Source organism: Anolis sagrei, chromosome 5 (assembly GCF_037176765.1).
Source record: "Anolis sagrei isolate rAnoSag1 chromosome 5, rAnoSag1.mat, whole genome shotgun sequence".
Classification (NCBI taxonomy): domain Eukaryota; kingdom Metazoa; phylum Chordata; class Lepidosauria; order Squamata; family Dactyloidae; genus Anolis; species Anolis sagrei.
The window spans coordinates 130,769,680-130,796,740 of NC_090025.1; the positions used below are offsets into that span (position 1 = coordinate 130,769,680).

General features: G+C 39.9%; 1 protein-coding gene across 1 annotated transcript in view; it reads right to left on the reverse strand.

Annotated features, from left to right (window-relative positions):
* CFTR (CF transmembrane conductance regulator) overlaps nucleotides 1-27,061 on the reverse strand; it is a 105,655-nt gene that overhangs the window by 67,068 nt on the left and 11,526 nt on the right. The window contains exons 2-3 of the mRNA XM_067469054.1: nucleotides 13,670-13,780; nucleotides 2,672-2,780 (exon numbers count right to left, since the gene is read on the reverse strand). Coding sequence (XP_067325155.1) covers nucleotides 2,672-2,780; nucleotides 13,670-13,780 — 220 coding nt within the window. The remainder of the gene's footprint in view (nucleotides 1-2,671; nucleotides 2,781-13,669; nucleotides 13,781-27,061) is intronic.

Consider the following 27,061-nt stretch of genomic DNA (forward strand, 5'->3'; position numbering starts at 1 on the left):
CTTCATCAACACATTGACTAAATTACCTTGCCAAAATAAGGATGTGCATTAGATTTGTGTAATAGGGTAATCTTAATGCTGAACCAAAGCAACAAGGGAAGCTGAGCACCAGGAACTTTTACTTTAGGGATGTCACATTTAATTTAATTGTCACAGCTCAATGCTATATGATCCTGGAATCCAAAGTTTTGTGAGGCATCTGCACTCTTTGGCAGAGAAAACTCAAAGCCTAGTAAAACTACAGCCCCCATAGCATCTAATCAAGGCAGTCAAAGTGCATTCATTCTGTAGCATAGATGCACCTCAAGGTTTCATTGCTGAAAACTTTGGTGTTCTAACACAATTGTTTTTAAATAAGGAATTCTAAGCAGGCAGCAACTGCAATGGGCATATTACAAAGAGTGAGCCTTTTGCTGCTGCCCATTACATTCGCCAGCAAAGACTTTTATTGTTATGGGGTTTCAAAAATTGTGGTCACATTAAATTCAATGGCACATTAGACTTGAGTAAATACAGGTATATCCTACTGAATAGGAAATATGTAAAAAAAGGTAGAAAATGGAATTTGGTACATATTAGTAGTGGGCAAAATGAATTTCCCAAGACCCTCTAGGGGTTAATATTTGTTGCCCCAAAATGGGTGAGGGGCATTTCTATCATTTTGGGGAGTCTTCAATGTACCACCGCAAAATGCTTTCTGTGGTCTTGGGGGGGGGGGTGCTGTTTAGACCCAGGCCTTTTTGAAACAGATAGTGCCCTTGGAAGGCAACTGACAACTGTATTAGGAGAAATGCTCCTTATACATTTTGGTGGCCGTTTTCTGCACTTTTTCCAAATTCGGAATAGCCTTTTTCTGGTGTGGTAGCCAGACCTGTATATAGTATTCAGATTGTGATCACAATGTGAAGGCCAAATAAATAACATATCCTTGTCCTGTTATTTTGTTTTATAACAGATATTTTTTTCAAAATTATAGTGTGTCTTAAAACATGTGCTATTTACTTAAAGAAAAACATTGACTTTGTCTATATTATCTAGGGAGGAGATGGAAACATTGCACTATCCAAATGTTGTTCGACTACTCGTAATTACTAAGCATTATTGGGCATGCAATCTGAGCCCCAATAGGAATTAGAGTTCAACAACATCTAGAGAGGGGTCCCCAAAAGAAGGCCCACAGGCTGGATGTGGCCCACCAAGGTCATTTACCTGAGCCCCGCCATAAACTTTAGACTTAGGATGCTTTCATACAGCTCCAAAATCTACATTTTAAAAATGGTTTGAAAAATCCTGTGACCTGGCAGCAGGTCCACACACAGACCTGTCAGTCCTGGGATATGATCCCCACAGTCTTCTTTTGAAGCAGATCAAATGGAAGGCAGACGGGGGACATCCAGTGGAAGGTTTTGTTTTTTTGTAAAAAAAATGCCCTCTGTTATATGCTAGACCGTATATATGCACATGCTAATATCTTAATAGAAATATAAGCAGATTTACATGTGAGTATATAAGGTCCAGCACATAACAGAGGGATTTTTTTAAAAAAAAACTTCTTATAGATCTCTTTCTTCCTCCAATTATTAATTCAACCTATGTTTAAGATTATAAAGTGTAAAAGAAAGAGTTTCAGAGAGTTCTAATTGCTTTCCATTTGTGCTTCCCTTGAGCTACCTGTCCGATTGACAGCCCAATCAGCTGATCAGTTGTGTAGAGCTTTTAAAAAGCTCACTGCGCTGGAGCAGTCTACACAGGGGGAAGGGAAGTATGTGTTTTGCATGACTGCAGAGATATACAGTCATAAAAATGTGCCCTTTTTCATGCTGAATTGGGTCTTTAAGCACACCCTTTTAACACGTGCTTTTACCTCTTAACCCAATCCCTCGCTACTTTGGCTAAACATTGTTTAACCATCCCCTTCCCCTTTTAACCCAGTTATTTACAGGTTTTACATCACATGTAGAAGGGCTCTTAGGCTCGCCCTAAATTTGAAATGACTTGAAGGCACACAACAACAGTCCTAATTAACTTGAGAATCTTAGCTGAAGCAGACCCACACTTCCCACTACAATACTGGTAAGTTTATGTTGGTAAAAACTGTTCTTCATTTTTAATATTGTTCTGTTCCTTTGTGTTTTTTCCCACTGCAAATAAAATATGTGCAGTGTGCACAGGAACTCATTCATGCTTTTTTGAAACTATAGTCCACCCTCCCTCCCCCCCCCCCCCCCACAATAGTCTGAACTGACCCTCTATTTAAAGGCCCCTGATCTAGACGATCACAAGTCCACTCATTTTCTTGCATGTTTAGCTTAAACATGTGAAATGAGGTTTCATATTTCTTACACTAAAGGGTTAAAAATCAATTTTCTTATTTCCCTTTTCAGGTGAGAAAAATAATAAACACAAAATTTTAAATTAATGTTATATCACATAGCTATTGTGAAAACAGAGGAGAGCAAAGGTTCTGTTGAATACATAATGATTTAGGAGATGCATTTTGAAGAAGCAATTTATAGAGAGTCCAGGGGTTTAATTTAACGACATCTGTATTAAATATTCTTGCACAGCATTAATGGAAATTGGAAGCATATTACTCTTTTGAATTTGCAGGAATGTGATATGATGCTAGAAGAAAACAATACATTCATTGTAATTAGGGGGGAAACCTTACCCCTAAATATAGTATTATTCCATAGAATGTAAACCTCCAAAAGAAACAGCGTCTGAGAGCATTGATGAGTCTAGGTTTTTTCTTTGAAGCCAACTCTCTGTCCCATTCTCTGGTGGAAGAAAAAAGACCATTAAGATGCGTAACCAAATACAGCATTCTGAGGCCATAGCATAGTTCATTTCACCCAAGTATATCCAAGGAGATTCGGCTACAGTGATTAATGAAATAAAGGGTTTGCAAAGACTCTGAAGATTTGATCTTCAGTGTCTTGATAGCTCAATAAAAGTTCAAGTGTAGTTCAGTCACATATTTGGCAGATTTAAATATCGGGCTATACATCATTCTGCAGGGAGTTAATTCATTAAAAAGGTCACACTGTATGTCTTAAAGAAACCTGTTGTACTTCTTAAGTCCAATAAACAAATAATAGGCAAATAAAGGTTTTGGACCTCTTCCAATTTCGAGAGAGAGAGGAGAAAACAAAGACAAACGATGTGACTTTTTCATTGTGTTCAATATAAAGCTTTTCAGGATTCACTGAAAAGAAATTTGGATCACGTAGACAACCCGACAGTCAGGGGAAATGCTAAACCAGACTTAATATGTTCTTATAAAAAACATCATCTAATTACTTGGTAATGTCTTAAAATGTGTTATAAAGTCACATTTCTATTTAATTTTGTGGCACATTTCAAAAATGGTGATAATATAAAGAGCTGCTTTTGGCTGCAGATATGCAAATATAATCTCACTGAAATCAATGGAAGTATCATGTGTCATTCCACTGAACAAGAAATATTTATCCATTTTGTGCCAGGATTGTAAACTCACTTTAGTAAACACTATTTGAAACACAATATCCCAGCCCTTGCGTCAGTCAGGTACCACAAACCACAGCGGCACATAGGCTCCAAATTTACCCTCTAAGAGCCCTAGCCACCAGTCAGCTCTTCTCACATTATTAGCTTATGCATGTCACAATATAATTCCCTTCTTCTTTCTTTGACTACTAACATGGAATTTGCTGTGCCTTCTTCTCTTACAGCTACTATTCTGCCATTATGGCAATCCATAGGTTTTTCACTTCCTACCTGTTGCCACCTCTTCCTCTTTCCGGTAAAGCAGAAAATTGTATATATATCCCTCATTGCTTTTGGGTGAACAATATTCTATCCCTAACACCAAATAAAAAAGTGTTTGGATATTGTCATGGATCCATAGCTGGTGTGTTGGAGACACCAGAACACCTCTGTGCCATGACTTTCATAGGCAAGGTCAAGGAATGAAAACATCTGGGACCCTGAGCAGGAAGGAGCCTGATAACATGAACTGGCTCAAACTGGAAGGCATAGATGTTGGACAGGAGTTGAGGGGGTAGAGTTTTGGGAATTGAAACTGAGAAGTTGCCTGTGGAGTTTTTTTATTCATATCTTTGCTATATAGTGGTGACCTAGCATTAAAGAAATTTCCAACATTTCTTTGTGAGTGAATTTAATTGCTATCAAGTTTCTGCAATCATATAAAGTTACAAATCAATATCTGCTTTTCCTGACCTCAATTGGTGAAAGTCAACCAATCAACAATAATGTCGGAGAGGAGAGATCACAGCAAAGGCAAGAGTGAGTCACGTCCCTCTTGAAAGGCAGCAGGTTTGACGAAAATTGAAAAACAGAGAATCCCCAGAGCAGCGACCAGATAACGTGGAAGAAGAAACTGAGTTAATAAAATTGACTTATGTACAAGTGAAAGAAGCCTGAGATTTGTCCATAAAAGGTGAAAAAACTGAGCCAACATGGCCCGTCCCAGAGAGCCAAAAGCACAACATCAGGTTGTGGGAAATCAGACTTCCTTTGATCCCTAAAGAGGAAGGAGCCACTGTAGAGGCTCAAAGAAACCCCTCAATGACTCGGTACCTTGAAATCTAAGGTAAAGTCTATGGATACAATGCTCCAAAATATTTCCCTAGCATTGAGGGTAAAGCATTTGAGGTTGGAAGGACAGTCAGCAGAGGAGTTAAGAACATGAGCTAGGCAGTCAGTCTCTTGAGCCCGCTACAAGAGACTATGGTCATTGTGCTGGATCTTCAGAGACAGTGAAGAGAATTTAAAGTGAAGTTCAAGGGAGACCCACAGCAGTTGTCATACTTTCTCACCAAGGTGCGTAATTACATGCAAGACTATAGAGACACTTTCCCCTCGAAAGATGTAAAAATGCATAGTGTGGGTGCAAACCTGAATGGGGCCCAATTATATGCCAAGCTATCAAAGTGAGAGTTCTATAAAACAGAATTAAATTATCTAGCCTTCCACATCTCCTAATATGAAGTTGGAATAGACCCTATCAAAGTACAGGATGTGTATTGGAGCTCAGCCTGTGATTGTATTGAAGGACCAGGGTGCTTTAGATGTGGGGAGTGATGACAATGAGTTTCAAGAGGGTAATGGTCTGGTCAATGATATTGAAGCAGAGAATGACCAGGAGATTGCTGTTCAAAGTGTAGTTTCTCATGAGAATGTCCCTGAAGGGTGTGGGGATGATGGTGTGCTCCCTGAATTGCTACCATAGAATTCCCACGATTTAGAGCTTGAGAACAGCTCAGCACCTGGCCCAGCTGCAGAAATTAATGAGCAAATAGATAGACAGGATGTGATTAGTCAAAACAGAAAAGCAGAGTAGTGGCTCAAGCGCTTTTTGTTTTTTGGTTTTTTTTTGTTTTTTTGAATTTTATTATAGAAGTTTCTGCCTTTGTTTTTCATGGACTTTGATGTACTAATATCCTGGACTATTTTGTTCCAGCTTATCTTCCCACTTAATTGGATTTACCTATTCCTTTAAAGTGCCTTTTAATTTACTGCTTTTTAATTATCTTCAATTAACGGGTTGCATTTCTGCTCAATTGTGTGATGTTTAAAGTCAGAGGGCTTTTCCTAGTCTGGAGTGTTAGAGTGCTTAGTCAACAATTTTGGTGGCCCGGGCTCAGAAAAGACGTCAAAGCCTATGTATAGGAATTCCCCACTTGTGCTAGAGCAAAACAAAAGCCAGGCAAACTCCAAGCATTGTTACAGTCAGTGGCTGATCCAACCATGCCATAGAAGCAGATTGCCATGGATTTTATTGTTGAATTGCTTGAGAGCAAAGGCAATACTGCAATCTGCATAATTATAGATTTGGTTTTCAAACAAGCACATTTTGTATCACACAAGCAAACTTCAATTGCTCCACAATTGGCCAAACTATTGCTGCAGCATGTATACAGACTCCATGGGTGCCCTGAGCACATTATATTCAATCAGGTTACACAATTTGCGGCCAAATATGGAAAGCCTTCCTAAAATTATTGGTCACACAACTGGAATTGAGACTGGCCTTTCAGAACAACAGCACAAGCAGTTTCTGTGCTGTTTTTTGAACTACCAACAAAATGACTGAGTCAATTTCCTCCTTTTTTCAACTAAATATTTAAAAGCAGTCCAATTTTAAAAGAAACTAGCTCCAAAATGTGTTGGTCCTTATCCTATCAACAAAATCATCAACCCAATAACTGTTCAACTTCAATTGCCTCACAATAATTGAATGTGCACAAGCAGTAATAGTATTAGGGTGGAAAGATAAATCAAAATGGACAATAAATAAATAGTACCATTATATGGTGGAGCAAATGGAATTTGAAATTATGAATGTGAAATTAAATGATTTAAAAATCAATGAAAATCGAATGAGAGAAATGGAAGATAGATGGACAAGGGTAATGAACTATATTATGAACCATTCCGGAGATCAAGTCATAAGAAATAAGATACAAATGCTATATAGCATACAGGATGGAAATGTATAAAGATAAAGAAATAATGATTGTCTCAAAAAGAAATGAATATGTGAAAGATAATAATCCCCATGTTGGTGGTGGGAATTGTAAATGTTTTGTGTGTGCAAGGTATGTATTTTCTGTATTGTAAAAATAAAAAGTCGGGGGGGGGGGGAACTTCAGTTGCCTCACAATCTAAAATGGGTACATTCCATGTTCCATTGAAGTCTGCTAAAACCAGTCTCTTATCAGTCTGCTTGGCATCTCCAAGATACCTGACCCCATTTTAATTGATAGACAATAGCAGTTTTCTGAATCAGCACCCCAATTAACTCTAGAAACATATCTAAAAACCAACGCCCATATACACTGCCACATAAAATCCAGATTATCTGTTTTGAACTGGATTATATTGCAGTGAAGACTCAGATAATCCAGTTCAAAACATTAATCTGAAATGATATACTGGTTTATATGGTTGTTTAGATCCAGGCTGGATCTACAGTGCCATATAATATATATTTAGTTTTGGTTGGGCTGCGTTATCATCTTTTCTAGTGAGCCATCTCTTCACATGATATGGGTTTGTATCCCATTCTACTCTGGAGAGCTGGAAAACCCTCCAGATACAATTTAGGGTTACACACAAAACTGCAGCAGGAAAGGAAAATAAAGGAAGTATCATCTGCTAGTCATCAAACATGAACATAATATTGATTCTTGTTTGAACAAATCTAAATAATAGAGGTAAATAATTCCTATTTCAGAAAAAATATTGTATCTTACAATCTGATGGAAATTAGCTTTGCATTATCAGTTATTAAGATAATGTTCCAGTAATTTTGACATGATATAAATGTTAAGTATAGATATGCATCAGTTAACAAAATTAGATTGTTCATGTTGCTAATTTTAGCAGAAAATTAGGTACCAGAGGCAGGGCAGTAGCCAGAAAATTTTTTTGGGGAGGGTTGAAAATTTGGGGGGGGGGTTGAAAATTTTGCGGAGGGAGGGGGTGAAACCTGCCTCCTAGCTCCTGAAGCAAAGAGCACAGCAGGGGGCAGAGCAGCCTTCAATAGCCTGCAGCTCCACCCCTGTCAACCACCTCCACCAAGTCTGGCCTCCTTATTGAGAGCATTCAACACCCCCCCCCCCCCAACTTGGTTGCTTCGCTACATTGGCTATTGCTGGAAGTAATGACAGTGTGGATAAATGGTCAATATTTGCTTGAGCTAGTGCTGGAGTTCTGGAGGGACTCTTAATTTTTTGCATCTCATAGACTTAGCATGGTAATTTGGTTAACCAATTAAAATTCATGAGTAAACCAGTTTTTTTTTTACCTGAAAATATTCGGGGGGGGGGGTTGAACCCCTAACCCCCCCCCCCCCACACACACACACACACACCAGCTACAGGTCTGACCAGAAGCAAAAATAACATACATTAAATTGCTCTAAATGAATTCTGATGCCACAAGCAAGAAAAGTGTGCTTTTTGAACTGGATTATATGAATCTACACTGTAAAATAATCTAGGATAAACAGATAATCTTAGGTCAAATCCTGGTATATAGGACAGTGTAGATCCAGCCTCTGTTTTACTGTTCACATATGCTCAGTAAGGCCCCAACAACACTGCCATATAATCCAGTTTCTGATCCCAGATTATCTTCTTTGAACTGGATTATATGGCAGTGTAGATGCATATAATCTAGTTCAGATAATCTGGGATCAGATACCAGATTATATGCAGTGTAGATCCAGCCTAAGGTGTTCTGGAAGAAACTACTGCTTGCCTTTCCTGCTGCAAGTAGACACACCCAGGCCCCATCTACACTGCTACTGAAAATCCAGTTTATCCACTTTCAACAAATAATCTCGATTATCTGCTTTGAAATATGGATTATATGACAGGGTAGATCCAGTCTCAGCTACAATGATAAATGGTTAGAGTGGGACCCCATTCTTTCCAAGTTCAAGTTTTATTTACTGTTGCAATTTAACATTGAATATCTCTGTTTCTCTTTAACCATCCTTCCAAGGCTAATGCTACAAAAAAAAAAAAATCCAGCTCCCTTCTAGAGAGACAGAGAACGAGAAGGAAAAGGAGGCAACTGGGCATTAAAAGTTTTTATAAAACAGAGCTTCTGACTGAGATGTGTCTGGAAAAGTCTTTCTCTACATTCTCTCTTGTTACAACAAAAGAGTTAAAGCAAGAAAATTAAAGATGAAGTGGATAAGTTTAACTTGAGAGTTTGTTTCTTTTTAAAGTAACTTACAAATCCATAGAATTGTATTAAAAGAGGTGCCTTTTTTCCTGAGGAAGCAGTGCTTCACTTTATGTTCCCAATAAAAATAAACGTATTCCCGGTTGATGGTTTTATGGCTGCCATTTATCAAGTTAAGGGGGCATTCTTTGGAATCCGCTTTGTCAGATTGTTTAATTATTGCAGATTGAACAAAATAATTCCAAAGCCAAGGCCATTTTGACAGTGATAGATGGAAAAGACCTGGCCAGCCTGACACCTTATCAACCCATGCGTTTAGTGATAATAATATCTCTCTGGTTTTATCTTGTGCAGGAATTCAGTGAGCAATTTATATTAAACAGATCATGTTAATATTCCTACCAATGTTTGTTATTTTGAAGTGATGCTTCTGTTTTCAATGGGATAGAATGGGTTTATGCAGTTATCTTTATGGTATTGGAGTACTGAATATTGATATTTACTATAGGGAGAAAGTTTTCAAATGGGAAGGGAAAGTGAACCCCCTTATTTAACGTAACTCCGGGCCCTTCCACACACTCATGTAACACAGAATATCAAGGCAGATGATCCACAATATTAGATTGGAACCAGGTTATCTGAGTCCACACTGCCATATAATCCAGTTCAAAGCAGATAATGTGGGATTTTATACAGCTGTGTGGAAGGGGCTTCTATGAGTCATTGCTATGGAATCATGGGGGCTACAAGGTCTTTAACCTTCTCTGCAAAAGTGTGCTGGTGACTCACCAAATTATAAATCCTAGGATTATACAGCATTGAGCCATGGCAGGAAAAGTGGTGTCAAACTGCATTAGTCTCCAGCAGTGGTTCTCAACCTGGGGTCCCCAGATGTTTTTGGCCTATAATTCCCAGAAATCCCAGCTAGTTTACCAGCTGTTAGGATTTCTGGGAGTTGAAGGCCAAAAACATCTGGGGACCCCAGGTTGAGAACCACTGGTCTACAGTGTACAGTGCATAGGCATCCTTATGACACTGAAATGGGAGAACCTGACCACATTAGAGAGTTCTACATGAACTGAAGAGTTAAATAGTCAAATCCCTAAAATTGGAAAAAGTATCTGTCCTATACAGTTGTATCATTTCAACCAGGATGCAGAAGTTTGAATCCTGGAATTTGTCGCCTGTTGAGCTACTTAGAACTCCCTGAAATACAGCTGAAGCTCTCTTTCAGGTGAGTGCACTAATGCTTTCTAACCAAGAATTCTAACAATGAGCATCGGGATTCCATAAGATGGAACCATGATACTTTTTAAAAAGTTTTAGACAATATAATCATACAATGTGAATGAATTCTGTGTCTAACATGTCAGCCATTGTGTTAGAGTCCACCAAAGACAATCAAAGAATACCAACCTAATGGAAAAATTTATCCAAAGAAGGTTCCCTTGTTCAAAACCAATGTTTTCCAGAACTTGTTCATCCTTACAAGTAATGCATAATAGACATGTGCACAAAAATTGTTTCTACCATTTCTACAATTTCTTTTGTGTCTTCCATTTATTCTGAAGCATGAAATGGGAAGTTCCCTCCCCATACAAAAATCTGTTCGATATGAAAGCCTGCTTTCCTGTGCATCTGAACTTGATCCCCTTGCCTTGAAAAGAGAGTGCATTTGTGGTGGAGTGTGCAGGCAGGCAAACCCAGAGCCTGGAGAGTACTTGTGTGGTGGGGCATGCAGGCAGGCCCAGAAAGCGTGCACACCTGCCACTGCCTACAGTCAAGCACCTCTTACTCTACAGTAGAAACAGCAGGAGCCAGATAAAAAAGAACGCACGCTGGAAAGGGGAGCCAATGGGTGGGAATCCCCCTCCCCCAATGGTCCCATTTTTGGGCCCCGAAATGAAAGAACCAAAAACAACATTCCCAATTTCGGGAAGCTTACAAAAAACGAATAAGGGCCCCCAACAAAAGCCAGGACACAAAATGGGGCAAGGTTTTCCCTGAAAGCACATACCTAATGCAAAATGCAGAATGATGGTAAGAAATAATGTTTCACGAATTGGGTAACATCTTTATATTGCATATCTACAGAGTGGTTAAGTGAATGTTAGACTTCCTTCAAGGGTCTTCCTCTTCCCCTCACATAGGGAAGGAGAAATTATCTTGTTAAACTTCCTTCAAGGGTCTTCCTTTTCCCCTCACATAGAGAAGGAGAAATTATCTTAAAAAACCTTATTGCAAATTACCTGATTCAAGCTATCTAATGTTCTTGAAATCTAGCCTAATTCTTCCTGTCCTCTGATCCCATAAACCTCGGAGATCTATTCTGCCACATGGAGCTGTGCTTCTATTCAAAGTAAGATAACATTCAACAACAAAAAGCAGTGAATGCTATATTCAAAATGAACCTATCCCCTTTTCACAACCCTCAAGCCCCTTCTAAATGGCCCTATATTCCAGGATTTGCTTTATATTTTAAAAGCACTATTGCAAGCTTTTCTGACAGCCTTTTTATTTGAAAGGTGGGGTACGAATACTCTAAATACTCTAAATAAACAATATTTTGTTTTATGATAATTTGTGATAGCATTTTGAGATACTCAACAAGAGGCCATTGTCATAACAGAGAAAACACCAGAGGTGCCAAACCAAAATCAAGCAGGATTATTTGAACAAAATAATGGAATCAAACCATATATAACATATAGAATGCTATAATAAAATAATATACAAAAAACAAAACATATACAACATATAGAATAATATAATCAAAACCAATATGCAATTCAACAGATATATCTATTTCAACCAAAAGGTTTTTTTTGAAGTGTAAAGAATATTTACAGCAACTAGTTATGAGAACAAATCTTTATTTCATAAATACTTTCAGAACTGTTTGCTATAAATATTTTCATATACTTTGAATAAATTTTTATCATGGTTATTCACTGTATGTCTTAATGAGAAAGAGGTCTGAGATACTGATTCACCTACACAATTAATCAATTAGGTTGAAGAACTAATGCTGTCATATTAAGTGGGGCCCCATCTACACTGCCATATAAAATTCAGATTATCTTCATCAAACTGAATTATATGGCAGTGAAGACTCAGGGCCCTTCCAGACAGGTCCAAAATGCAGGAGCTGTCTTGCTTTTACCGATGGCATCCAAATGATTGGAGGCATCCACATTAAAAGCAAATAAATATGGAGTAAACTGGGTTTTTTAAGTTTGCTCCACATTAATTAAATACCTTATCAGATCCAGACCTTAATGAAAGATCCGGGTGTGATTAGGTATTGGGCCTTTGGGGATTGATGTGTTCCAAAATTCTGGAGGTCAATCTCCAGAGCTATCTCACACTTTTGGGCTTCTGGAGTCCAAAGGTGTGAGAGGGAGCCCACTCCCTCCCCTCCGGCCCCCCATTTGGTCCCCAAAAGTTACCAAAGAAGCTTGCTAGCAGCACAGACCTCTCCTTATACTCCTCCTGGCGCAAGAAAATGGCACATCTGGAGGTGGGGGGAAGGAGGCATTTGCCCCTCCCCCCATGCATCATTTTCTTGTGCCAGAGGACTGTAGGGAGAGGTCTGCACTGTAGGCAAGACTCTTCAGTAAAAGCTTTGGGGCCCAAATGGGGGACTGGGGGGGGGGGGGCTGGATGCAATCCTGATTTGACTCGGGGCATATAGCGACCTCCTAGGGAAAGAACAGGATTTGGGTTGGGTGCAGGGGCGGCTCGTCCATTATGCGAAGTAAGCGGTCGCAGAACACTTTTTTTTTGCCAGGGGCGCAGAGGCGCCTCTGTAAATGCCCCTCAACTGCCACTTGCGGAGCACCCCCTCAGCTCACAACAGCCCTAGCAGTCCGGGGGGAGCCTTGGCTTTCTTGCCTCGCTGCCGGGTGATCCTCTTCCCAAAGGGGCCGGGCCCTTGAGTCTTGCCTAGCTCCTCTCGTTCCTGCTCCACCCGGCCACCGGGTATGCGAGCAGAGCCGGCGCTCAATCGTTCTCTGCGTTCTATCCCTTCCCCATGACTGGCTCCCTTTCCCGATCCTCTGATGCTCCACCCGCCTCCTCTCCTCTCCCCAATCCGCAGGTGGGCCCGCTTCAGGCCTGGAGGCGTGTCTGAAGACCCCAGCATGCGCACCAAAAGTCGCCTCTTCTGACTTTCTCTTCAGCCATTGGGACCAAGAGAGAGAGAGAGAGAGCCCCTCCGGCTGGAGGTTATCTCCCACCTCCGCTCCCTCCTTTGTTTTTGCGCCTACCTTCAGGAAAGGTGGGCATCTCCACCTCTCTCTCTGTCTCTCTCTTGGTCCCAATGGCTGAGGAGAAAGTCAGGAGAAGAGGTGACTTTTGGTGCACACGCCGGGGTCTTCAGGCACGCCTCCGGACCCAAAGCGGGCCAGGCAAGGGAGCAAGTGCGGCAAGTGTAGTCACTGGGATGTATAGTTCACCTACAATCAAAGAGCATTCTGAACTCCACCAATGATGGAATTGAACCAAATATGGCACACAGAACTCCCACGATGAACAGAAAATATATATCAATGATCGGTTTGGGGGGGGGGGGCAAAATACTGTTTGCTTACCATTGAAAATTACCTAGGGACGCCTCTGGTTGGGTGGTGGTGTATTTTAACCCAGAAGTGGTGTATTTTAACCCATTTCTACATAGGTTATAGCCTTGTCTGGAAGGGCCCTCATATCATCCAGTTCAAATGAGATAATGTGGATTATCTGATTTGATAATCTGGATTTTATGTCAGTCACTGGGAATCCTTAAAGTAGGACTAACACTCAAGTAAATAAATGTAATTTTAACACACTTAGTAGAAATTACTAGATGAACTATTTCCCATCACAAATATGCAGAATTACTGTACATCTTGTACTTAATTATTTCTATCCATTAAGCTTTTGTTGCTGTTTCTCTTAGAAAACATAGAATTACGTCAATACATACCTTTCCAATTTTTCAGAAAGATTATCTGCAGAATCTGCGGCAGGAATCTGATAAATATCTGATAATTCTAGGCGCTGTCTGTAACCCTTTTTCAAAATAGGCTTGGTCCACCTAATAAACAATAGTAAGTTTCTCAAGTTAATATTTAAATATATAAAATACATATACTACAACAGACAAAAAACCCCTTCTCTCACATAACCAATTCTGATTAAAAAATCTTTTACTTTCTCAGAAAACAACTGATTTATTCCTCAATGAAAGAAATGTCAAAATGCTGAAGTCCTTAGTCTCATAATTATTTGGATCTGAGACATACTATTCTGCAATTTTTATAAATAAAGAATGATATATGATGAACAGTTATGCAGCTGAAATGTTTGTGTGGATTATAATGTTTTAGGATGAATTTACTGATTTCTGTTGGCAGTACTGAAATTAGTGTCTTGCAATCTATGGTGTCTTTGAATTGATGAAACACAGTATATTATTAAGATTAAGAGAAAAATATATGGCCAGCTGTCAGCACTCTCTGGAGTTAGGGTTGCAGGACTCCCACAAAAGTGGAAAAACCATAAATAAAAAACACATTTTTTAAAATCCTGAGAGAACACTTTTCTAGGAATCAATGGGTCCTTCTGTTTGGACACCCTCTAGCAGACAAGTCAATATCCACTAGAGGTTGCCCAAACAATCACCCTGGAGCACCTACAAATCATCATCATCATCATCATCTTTATTTATACCCTGCCACCATCTCCCCGGAGGGACTCGGAGCAGCTCACAAAAGCACTCTAGGTTGCCACACATAAAATAGAAATACATAAGCATAAAAACAGTACAACATACATTTAACCAAATATAAGTGAATGAACAAATGCTTGGGGAAGTGTCATCTCTAGGATTCTGTAGGTCTTCCTGCATAACTCGATGGTAACACTAAAGAAACTAGAGATTCCAAGAGAAATCATAGTAATCAAATCTGCAAAAGTTAAATCCAGGAATGTGGAGGTCTAACTGTACTTTAAAACAATGAAAGAAACAAGAACAGTCCTCGAAATTTCAATGATGCACAGAAAGTTGAGGCTATAAAATTCATAATCTTTAGACAGGGGGACCATCCACACAGCCCTATATCCCCGAGTAATTGCTTTAACTACAGAGAAACTTTCAAGTTTATGCCAGAAGCAGAAATGTCAGAAGCAGAAATGCATCATTGGTCCCATCTGCACTGACATTTAATGCAGTTCAAAGTCAGCTTCAAGCTGTGGCAGTTAGCCAATGAATGTCCACAAAAGCACACAAAAGAAAGCCTTTATTGCACATCAGTGCTCTATGGTTTGTGTAATCATCAACCAGACCTCAAACTGGTTCCAAGATTTCCTATGTAATCATCTGTACAGCAAAACCACTTTCTTCAATATTGGTTTGAAACTGATTTAAGTCGTCAGTGTACATATGCCAAGAGGTACCTTTCGTTTGACTTTGGAAGGAGAGATGATATCCCAACATAGCTAAATGAAGTGAAGATGTTAGATTTAGCACTTGGTTTGCAAAGGGTTTAAAGCTTTGACTCCATCCTAGTCCCAGTTAGAATGTCTCTCCTTGCTGTTCATAATGAGATCTTGGGACTGGTAGGGGTTTTTTGGAACACCACTAGCCTGCATTAGAGGTGTTTGCAGTGGCTGAAAAATTCTGGGAGCTATAGACCAAAACACTAGCTTTCTCAAGATCTTTCCTAATATGTGAAAAGCCTCCAGATGTGGAAGGACATAAATAAAGTTTTGTTGTTGTTGTTGTTGTTGTTATTGTTTTTGTTGTATCGATTGCAACAGTAAGGACCTCATCACATTGAGGAAGAGAAGCATTTTTTTTCTGCACTGCCGGCAGGTTGCCAGCACAGAATTAGCCAGAGTGCATCAGATGATGCAGGTTTACTTCTGGTGGGGCCTCACTGGGTCCAGCAGCACAGAGAAATGGAGCCCATAGGAGCCAGGTGTATACACAACTCCTCATAGAAGAAGCAGGAGAGGAAATGGGAGGAAGCTGTGGACAGCACAGAAATATCATAAGAAGAGATCACACAGCCCTCCCATGACCCACGATAGTAAGGGAACAAAGCATTACACTGCCCCACAGTATCTCAAGCTGTCCCCTGCTGTCCTTCAGCTTCTTGGCCTCAAAGTGATTAAAATCCTTAGACTACCTCAATTCACGAGTTTGGTGACATCTTTATATTGCATATCTACAGAGTGGTTAAATGAATGTACATAATCACTGATGTACCTTGGCTGTTTTGTAATATGATGATATAAACCATACATAACATTAATTCAGGAGATAATGCCATTAATATAAGGGAGAAAACAACCAGCGTTTACCATATCAATTTCTGTTTCTTACTCTTGTACCACTGGCAAATAAATTTGTCAAACACCACATCCATACAGTGAGAAATAGAGTTGGTCTGTAATGCATTAGATTAGCACATGTCTCCAAATTACTGGCTGACATTTAAAGGAAATCTTTCATGAAAAAATGTAGTGCCGTCAGAGTCTTGCCAGTGACTAAGGACGTTATTATGGGCACAAACTCAGAAAACCCAACAGGGAACAAGGGTGTTATATAGTTAAAAGAAGGAAAACAAGTTCCACCTCTTCTTTTCATTGCCTGGTAACAAAATACATCTTATAAGAATGATACAAGGCTCCTACGTTCACAGGATATTGTCTTAACTTTTCTCTTATTTGTTCTACAGCTATGATTTTTTTTTCCTTTAAAACATTTCCTTCCTTTATTTTTGCCTGTTCCAGATTTTCTCAACTTACACCCAAAATAAAAAGGAGTCCTTCCATATAGCCATATAACCCAGAATAATCCACAATATCTGCTTTGAACTGGATTATCTGAGTCCACACTGCCATGGATTTTATACAGTTGTGTGGAAGGGGCCATGGATACTAGAATGAGGCAGAAATCTAAGCCTTCTTCCAGGGATCTAGAGGAGAGATGACACCCTCTCCCCTCTGAAATTATCAGGTAAAGTTGATCCATCAATACTACTTTGTAAGGTCCTTCCACACAGCCATATAACCCAGAATATCAAGGAAGATAATCCACATTATCTGCTTTGAACTGGATTATCTGAGGTCCCTTTCATATAAAATCCACATTGAACAGGATTATATGGCAGTGTGGACTCAGATTCAGTTCACTGCAGATATTGTGGATTATCTCCCTTGATGTTCTGGATTATACGGCTGTGTGGAATGTTCCTTGGTAGGATCATTACGTCTGTTCTCTGGGGCAACAAGAGTAGTTCCAAAACTGATGACTCCTAAAAATGCCAGTCAAAAAGCATTTCCCGCTTTAATAAATTCTCTTTGGCAAGGAAAAATTGAAACAGAAATGGAAAATTCTTTGTTATTAACTGTCACCAAACCGGCTTCAGTTTATGAATGAGGAACTTCCCAGTGCCCTTCCAGACAGGCTCTATATCCCAGGATCTGATCCCAGGTTTTTTGTTTATCCCAGATTATCTGGCAGTGGGGACTCATATAATTCAGTTTAATGCATAAAAACTGGGATCAGATCCTGGGATATAGGGCCTGTCTGGAAGGGTCCCAAGATGATCTGTCATGAACTGTCCTTCATAGGTCTTACAAACTCAGGAATATAGGTTTCTTGATAGAATCTTTAGTGTCACCTTTAATGAAGTCTTCCTCTTTTCCTCCTAACTTATTAAGCATGATAAACTGTACTAATGCTTCATTTCCTCTCACAGTTGCCTCAGTTAGGTCAATTTGGTCTTCTAGGAAGAATGTGGGCTTGATTTGCTTTAGGACTCATTTAGTGATATTTTGGTGTCTGTAAAACTCTCCTCCAGTACTACATTTCATTCAGTTCAGAAGGATATACAGCCAAGTATTTTACATAGAAGAATACAAGCTGCTACTGGGAATTCCAACTGCCCACAGGAATGGGAAAGCCCAGACCCAGGGGGCCAGATGAAGCCCCTTGGGCTCTTTTCTCATACCCTCCTGTCTCTCACCACCCTATTCTTCCTTCATTCTCTCTTTCGTTCCTATTTTATTTATTTATTTATTTATTTATTTATTTGGAAGATTTCTATACCAGCCTTCTCACCTCAACCGAGGGACTCAGGTCAGTTTACAGCATATATACAATTACAAAGTATACAAATACAACCGGGTGCAACATCATTAAGAATTAAAAACAACACAATAAAATACAATAAAACATCATCATTACAATTACCCTTCCCTTTCATTCCTACTTCCCTTACTCCCTTACCTCCCTCTTTCTCCTTTTATCCTTCCGTTCCTCTTTCCTCCCTCCTTCCTTCTCTCCCTCTTTCTCCTTCCTTCCTTCTTTCTTTTCTCACTCCCTTCCTCCATTCCCTAACACCTTTCCTTCTTTCCATCCTTCTCTTCCTCCCTTTCTCCCTTCCTTGCTTCCTTCTCTTTTTCCTTCCTCCTTTCCTCCTGGGGGACGTTGAGCTGGGAGAAGAGAATGTAGATTCTCCTTGGGGAGTCAGGGTGGGTTATAAATATTAATATAAATATATTGTAAATATAATAATAAAAACGTTGTTGTTGTTGTAGAGAGGGAACATGAGAACCATGTTTCAAGATTTAAAAGGGTGTCCCATTGAGGATGAGGAAGGAGAAAACTGTTTTTCTGCTGCTCTAGGGAACAATGGTTTCAAATGGCAAGGACAGAGGTTTGAATGAAAAGATTAGGAAGAACTTCCTGGAGAGTGGCATAGACTGCCTGGGAGTGTGATGGAATCTCCTCTGGAGGCCTTTCCACAGAGACTGTCTATCAGGAGTGCTTTGATTGTGCCTTCCTGCATGGCAGGGGGTTTGGACTAGATGCCCCTTGGGGATCTCTTCAAGCTCTACAATTCTAGGATTCTATAGCAAGAGTAGGCAATACGGGGTCTCATGGATACACTTTTTCCTCTCCTGTCCACCATCTCATCCTAACTAACCCTTTTGGGATCCAAACGTTTCCATCTTTCCTCCTGGCCAGCCCACTCTGCTCTGGCCCACCATGTGGCTCCCAAGTTAGAAAGCTTGCCCATGCCTGTCTTAAGCACTGTTTTACAAATGGCTACTCAATCTGTCATAAAAATCAGATGTTGTACAGGCTAATCTAAGCACTAAACCACTGGCAAAGATGCTACAAAAATACAAGGATGCATTATATTTTTCTTCCAGTTGTCAATTGTTATCTGACAATGAAAAGCTTCAGCTGTATTAATGCAGGTTAAGCCATTTATAAAAGAAGAATCAATGTTCTGCTTAAAGCTCCAGGAACTCAACAGCTAACTGTTATAAGAAGTATTTATGGAAAAGCCTAGGCAAGGAATCCGTGTTTTTTGTTGTTTTCTTTTTTGTTTGGTGACCTCTAAATAATGCTATATACCAGTGTAATTTTGTTTTCTTTTTACTATTTGTTGATAATTCAGATCTAAGTTCTAAGCTGCACATGCTAAAAGATATTTTATACCCAATAAAATGGTAATCTAATTGATTTCATTGTGCAAAAATATGGCAAACAAGGAAGAATATTTCATAAAGCAGGCCTGTAGCCAGGATTTTGATTCGGGGGACACTGAGTTTGATTCCAGGGGGGAGGCTGAGTTTGATTCGAGGGGGGGGGGCTGAGGAGCTATCCTAGCAAACCTTTTGTATAGTTTTCCCAATACCCCCATGCATATGGGATATATTGAGCATGGTGATCAGATCATGATATGAATAAACATAACAGTTTAAATAATGTACCAGTAAGGCCTTCTCGCGGACCACCTTGAGAATTTGGGGGGGGGGCTTTATGCCTGTCATAAAGTGTCATGTAACTTGTAATACTCAAATCCTTCTGCTTTTATATTGGATTCAATGAGCCAGTACTCCAATTTCATATCATCATCAAATATCTGCATGTTTTCTAAAGTGACCATCAGAAACATTTGTTATGTGTGTGCAGATGTTAGCTGTAAGCAAAGAATTCCATCTACCAATTTGCAAAGCAAAAGTATTATCTGTTGCTGTCTTGGACTAATTGAATTATGGTATGTTAGGATTAATACATTAAATTTTTGCCAAAATAATTGCAAGTAGTCCCTGAATGACCTTAGGCAAGTTTCACTGTTTCAAGCTTTGTACTTTACAAATCTGATTCTAAGTAAAATAGGTATACACTACATTAAGTTTTTGGTCACAATATATTAAGCTGTGTGCATGTGTGTGTCAAAATATGTGTGCGTGTGATAACATTCCACAATGGCTCCTACATGGTTTGACAGATTTATACCAAACTTGGAGCATATACCCATCATGATCCAATTTAAAATATGACAGGATTGTTTTTGGTAGGGGAGCTGATAGGGAATGATGAGAATTGGAGTACAGCCACATCTGGAAAGCAGCATGATTCTAACCCATGACCAGAGGCACAACTTTCCTCCAATCAATTGGATTGCTCAGCCTACTTGCCAGCTACATCTCCCAACATCATTACCTCTTAACTAGGCAGCCTGGCAATGATGGGAGTTAAGTCCCAATCACAAAACTGAGTCATCTCACCAGATAAGAGGATAACCATGAGCAGCAGCCCAGCCAGATCTAGGTTTGATGGGAGTTCCAGCCGCTCAGATCTGGAACACATGGGATTTGCAGCCAACTAGAGTGGGGGCTGATGGAAGCAGCAACCACTCAGATCTGTGGCTCATGAGTGTTGCAGCCTAGCCAGGTCATGGGCTGATAGGGCTGATAGGAGTTGCAACCCAACCAAGTTTTGGGGTCTGATAGAAGGCGGTGGCAATTTGAGTCCAGCCACATCCATAAAGTCATGAATCTCATCAATGATGGATCTCAACCACATTGGTACACATTCTGGCATAATACTGCCAGGGTTTAGGAGGATTGATAGAGGATGATCAGAGTTCTAGTCCAATCACATATAGTCCAGTCACATAGTTCCCACTTGTTGATCCATTTCAAAATTCTGATGGAATGGGGGGGGGGGGATGATAATGGGAGTTGGACTCCAGACACATCAGGAGAGCCACGTGATCCCTCCCCCACGACTGAAAGCACAGCTCTCTTCCTAACCAATCAGATGGCTCTGCCTACTTGCCAAGCTAATGCTCTCAAAATCATTACCCTTTTGCTGATATGGGATGGGGTGATGCGTGTTACACCCCAACAACAAGGATGAGCCATTTGACCAGTTAATAGGAGAGTTGCTTCCCTGCCAGATCTCAAACTGATAGCAGTTGAAGCCAGCCAGTTTTGGGGCTGATGTGAGTTGCATCCTGACCAGGTCTTCAGCCAATGGGAGTTGAACCCCATCAGCTATACAATAGTATAAAATTATTTGGGTATGGATTTTCTAATGTGACCATTCATGAACTAAACAAAACAAACATTGAGGTTTATCTAATAAATTGCATTACAAAATGCCTAACCTGCACAGTCCCATGTATATATGAATGCTAGTACTACAAACTAAGCAGTAACAAACAACTACAGTTGATGCTGCAAAGGGCTGTGCATAGTCCTTTTTGCAAACTACTTTAATCAAAATGCAAGCTGATCCACTGACTGTCTTCCTCGAACATAAAATAGAGTTATCAGACTAATATGCATTGCACAGTTATCAGGCAAAGCATCCTTCTTATCCCCATCAACACTTTTATCTCTGTGAAACTGGTTCAGGGTTGTACTGAGCACCACACAACAAAGAAAAAAGGTGATTTCACTTTCCATTCCAGCAAGCTGCATTGCAACAGAGGCATCCAGCTGAAGTTTGCAACTGTGGGAGTATCTTTGGCTTTGATGTGAACTCAACAAGAAATAAATACATTTCATCCGCAGTAGTAATCTCACCAAAAACAGTGAGGCATTAAACTAGTTTCCTGCTATTCATAAATTTTGCAGCTTTTACAGTAGAACCCTTTGTTCATGCAAGCATCATAAGGTAAGTTATGCCATGCAGAAATAACTGAAAAAATACCATATTTACTTAATTCTAATGCTCACTTTTTTTTACTAAATTACCTTCCTAAAGTTAGGGTGCTCATTAGATCTGTGTAATATGGTAAATACTTTTTTGGGTTTGGGGGTTTTGGAAATTGAGGTGCGCATTAGATTTGATGGTGTATTAGACTTGAGTAAATACAGTTGTTCCTGTAATCTTATAGTCAAAGACTTGACAGTCTCAGAGGAAAATGAGAATGAGGAACTACAAACAAGGAAATGCTCCTACTCAAAATGATTACCACATACATTTTAGCACACATTGTGGAATCAACTAGGATATCTTACTAAAACATTTTGAAAAATCCAAGTGCCCTGTTTACCTATGAATGTTGGAGGCTAAAATGTATTCATTCAAGCAGACACATTGAATGAATGCAGCTTGTTAATTGAGTTTATTCTAAATGAGCTAATGACAAAATATAGCCCACAGGGCTGATTTCTAAATGTCCAATTAGAACTTGTAGGAATTTGAAATAATAGGAATTTTCTAGGCCTATTTTAATGCAAGTATTTTAAAAATATTTGCGAGGTCTCATTTGTAATTCTGAAGTACAATTATCCAAGCAAACTGCAAAGAACATATGAGGTTGCTTTATATCAGGCATGCCCAAAGTCCAGCCCGGGATGCCAAATGCGGCCCCTGATCAAATTCCCACCAAACCTCTCTCTTTAGGCATCCTTCCCTTCCACCTTTGCTTCTTTCCTTTGCTTCTTTCATTCCGCCCCCACCCCCTTCCTTGATTTCTTCCCTTCCTTTCTTGACTTCCTGTTTTTGTTCATTCCTTCCTTCCTTCTTGGGGTCAGGGTCCCAGAAAAGGTGGGCTCCTTTGGAGGAGAGAAAGAGAGATGGCAGCCTCTTGCATTCCTTCAACCTGATTAAGAGTCGCTTTCTCCTTGGGTGCCTCCAGCCTCAGATATCCTATCCCAGTGACCTCTTCTCTCTCTCTCTCTCTCTCTCTCTCTCTCTCTCTCTCATCCCCCACAACTTTTTCTTTATTTCTCTGCAAAGGGGAGCCCTGGAGGCCAAGCGCCACCATGCGCATTCCAAAAAGGCTGCCCTTTGCTGCAGCTCCTTTTCTCCTTGGGAAGAAAAGGGGAGAGCCAGGCGGCAACTACATCCCCAATAGCAAAATAATCAAAGCCCTCTTACTGTATTTACTGTATTTGTATACCGCCTTGACAGATAGCCATGTCTTCTCTGCCAAAAAAAACCTCCAGAAAAGGAGACTCCACCAAAAGGAGATTCCACCAGACTCTAAACCAGCATATGGTTTGAAATTACCTGAAGGCACACAACAATAACAATCCTAATTAACTTGACTCTTTCATCAGCCAAAAACAGGCCCACACTTCTCATTGAAATTTGTTCTTCATTTTATATATTGTATTGTTCTTTAATGGGTTTTTTTTTTTTGCACTACAAATAAGACATATACAATGTGCATAGGAATGTGTTCATATTTTTTTCAAACTATAGACTGGTCCTCCAACAAGCTGAGGGAGTGTGAACTGAACCTCGACTTAAAAAGTTTGGACACCACTTTTTTTTTGTCATGTCAGGAGCATCCTGTTGTGAGAGAATTGGCCATCTGCAAGGACGTTGCCCAGGGGACGCCTGGATGATTTTGATGTTTTATCATCCTTGTGGGAGGCTTCTCTCATGTCCCCGCATGAGCAGCTGGAGCTGATAGAGGGAGCTCAACCGCCTCTCCCCGGATTTGAACCTGCGACCTGTCGGTCTTCGGTCCTGCCAGCATAGGGCTTTAACCCATTGCACCACCGGGGGCTCCTTGGACACCACTGCCTTATATAAACATAAATTGCATTGCAGCAGTTTATCCATCAGCCCTGTCCCTTGCAAATGATTTCCATGAGCCTGCCCAAGCTCAGAACTGTGTGCTACTTAGACCACTGACAGTAGTTAGATGTTTGTTATATATTGTATTATGTGTGTTGTTTTATACTGCTGAAATTGTTTTTATGAATTCTGTTGCGTTACATTTTAACTATGTTGAACTTGGGCTTGTCCCCATTTAAGCTGCCTCGAGTCCCTTCAGGGAGATGGAGGTGGGGCACAAAAATAAAGGTATTAATAATATATCAGACACTTAGGATCCATGAAAATCAATGCAAAATGTTACATTTTCCTGGAATATTGGTGTGAATGGTTTGCTCTGAATCTCAGCCAAGGTGTTCCATTAGAAAAGAATCAAAAAGCAAACGAAATTAAACGTTTGTTATAAATTAAAATTTCCAAAAACTATGAAATCATTCCTATTGTGTTTAGAATTTAGAAGCATTTCATCCCTAAATTATCAGTCAAAGGGCTCTCCTGCAAGTATTTTCTTCCATTTGCAGCTATAACCAATACAGGAACATGACAATACTTGAACTAAAAGATTTACACTCTTTCGTATGCGGGAACAGTTTCAGACTAGCCTGATCTATTATTTATTGGGCTGGTTGTATCCAGCCTAACCCACAGCTCATCTGTGATGGACTAAAAACTTGTTTAATATAAACAGAGAATGGGGAGTCTGTTTCACCTCAGAACTGTTTCCCTAAACGTGGTATGTTTAAGCTATGAATCAGATATAGCAAGTGGAAAAGTTGGCTACCATCTACTTGAGATCAATGATACGACCAAAATATTCTAGTCTCCTAAATTTATTTTGTACATTGTACATCATACTGTCATTTCTTAAAATGGAAAAAAGGAAAGTGTATACATGAAAACAATCTACCCATACACAAGTGGGGTTTTGGTTTCAAGCAGTGTAATGTTTATTATGTAAATTCTTTATTTATGTATTTTTGGGAGGAAATGTTCACATGTATTGTTAATTGCTAGTGCATCTTTGAAAAGTTAAGAAAAGAGGATCTGTGGCATGTAAACATTTCCTCCTCATTCATTCAGATTGACCTTTCCCGTGAAACAAGGATAGGCAAAGTCAGCCAACAGGAAAAATGGGGCTCCTAAGGCTGTTTTTATGATAAACCTTTATGGTGAATCTTTTTAAACAAAAATATCTTGCTTTTTATTCTACCAAGTGCAGTTTTTTTAGTGCCAAAATGAATGTCCCACAATTTCCTGTCCTGAAAGAATTTGTCAAAATATAGAAGGGAATTGCATGTCCAGTGGCACAGTGGGTTTGACTGCTGAGCTGCTGAACTTACTAACCGGAAGGTTGCCAGTTTAAATCTGATGAGCAGGGTGAGCTCCCACTGTTAGCCCTAGCTTCTGCCAACCTAGCAGTTCAAACCCCCAGAGTCAAACACAACTGGACAATTTCAAGGGAAAACCTGTACCTATACTATTCTAGAGATTGCTAGACACAAACTTATAATTTTATTTTTAGTGAAAGATTTACAAAGATCCGATGTTCTAAAGAGAGATATTAGGGTGGATAGAGAGAGTGGTGAATAGAAAATCTTGGGTTTCCTCCACCTTCCCAAAACAGTTCCAGATAGGTGTGGGATACAGTAGATTTCAGGACAGAAATTGGTACCTGGATAACTGAAAGTTTATACTTTATGCGAGAGACATTGAATTTTTTTCTGAGCTATGCAAAGAACGTTCAGGTTTCTACCCTCCTTCTTGCTTTATAGTTTGATGGCCAGTGGCCAGTGCAAGATTGATAGCTGCTTTTTGTCTGAGATGTCCACATGTCCATATTTAGAGAGCAAGGAATGATATGATCAAGGAAAGCCATGCCTTTCTGACCAGAGAATTGAGGAAAAGTCCATTTCTAATTGGCGAGAATTGTCATGAGATGATGGTGATAGCTGGTAGAGATAAGGTGAATTATAAAACTATTGTTCTCATGGCAACCAGAGTTCCTCCTATTCAAGATAGGTTGGCACCCCACTGCATGTGCACTCTCTTTTTTCCCCTTTTTGTTTTTCTGTAAGATTAAAATAAACCTTACTCTTGCTCCAAAAATCTTCTGGTCATTTTTGCCTATCACTGAAGTTTCTGAAGCTGTTCATCCTGGCCTGAGATGTTGCAGAAACAATTGTCATATGTTGAATACCTGATTTACTGTAATAATGCCGCTTAACTTCGGGATTCTAAACTTTATTATTTTAGATGCTTGACTTATGACTTCATCACATGAGGAAATTTCAGCATCCTAGGATGTTTCTGCCCTGCTTGAGCCACGAAGCCCGATGTTGCCCATCACACGACGTAGCTTCACTTCTGCATGGGGTTCCACTTCTGGGCGGGGCTCCATGGCCCAAATGGGACTAAAGCATCCTAGGATGCTGCACCACCAACATGGGAGCCTCCCCATGTTCAATTAGGAACAACAGGACTACCATGCGAGGAAACTGCATGGTGACATTTTCTCCATGTATGATAGGAAAGCATCAGATGCTGGCAAGGCAGGGCACAGGGCACCAGGATTGCCCTGCTGCCCCCGATTCACCACAGAGGCTGGAGAATTGATCCAGCAGGACTCATCAATATGATGAGGTATTTGCTGTAATCAGGGGCAGCTCAACCCATTACGCAAAGTAAGCATTTACAGTGTAGTATTTACAGTACAGTACAGGGGTGCTCTTGAGGCGCTCTTGAAGGGGAAAATAGACTTTGACATATGCGAGTTGTAGTTACTGGGATGTATAGTTCACGTACAATCAAAGAGCATTCTGAACTCCACCAATGATGGGATTGAACCAAATATGGCACACAGAACTCCCACGACGAACAGAAAATATATATCAGTGATTGGTTGGGGAGGTGCCAAAATACTGTTTGCTTACCGTTGAAAATTACCTAGGGCCACCTCTGGCTGTAATAGTGTCTGTCTTGACCTCAACTTTCTAAAACTACACCAACCCCCAACCCATACTGTTTCCCTGGTTAGTCTTATTGCTTTGAGGATAAAGGCAAAGCAACTGCACTTCTGTTGAGAGAAGTTCTCTTATTGAAAAAAAAGTAATAGTTCTAAGGTGGGGATGGCAAAGTATAAATAAGGATAGTCCACTTGTAATAAATTGTATGACGTTTTGACAAAGAATAGTTCATTGTGTCTATAAAATCATGGGTGGGGAAAAAGCAACTGCTATACTCTAGTTTTTGATCCTTGAGTAAAAGGCAACTCCATTCATGATTCTGACTTTTCTTCATTTTCTTTCTAGCCTCATACACCTTGTGAAACAGTAGTCCTGAGGTTCCAGCAGTCTTTAGGAACAGAATAGCACATAGCATGAGGAAATGGTAAAAGTAAGAAGGAACTATTTAAAATCAAGGGGCATGACATTCCTGTACAAAAGGAAGTGACTTTGGCTTTCATAGCAACAGTTTTGGGATCATGAA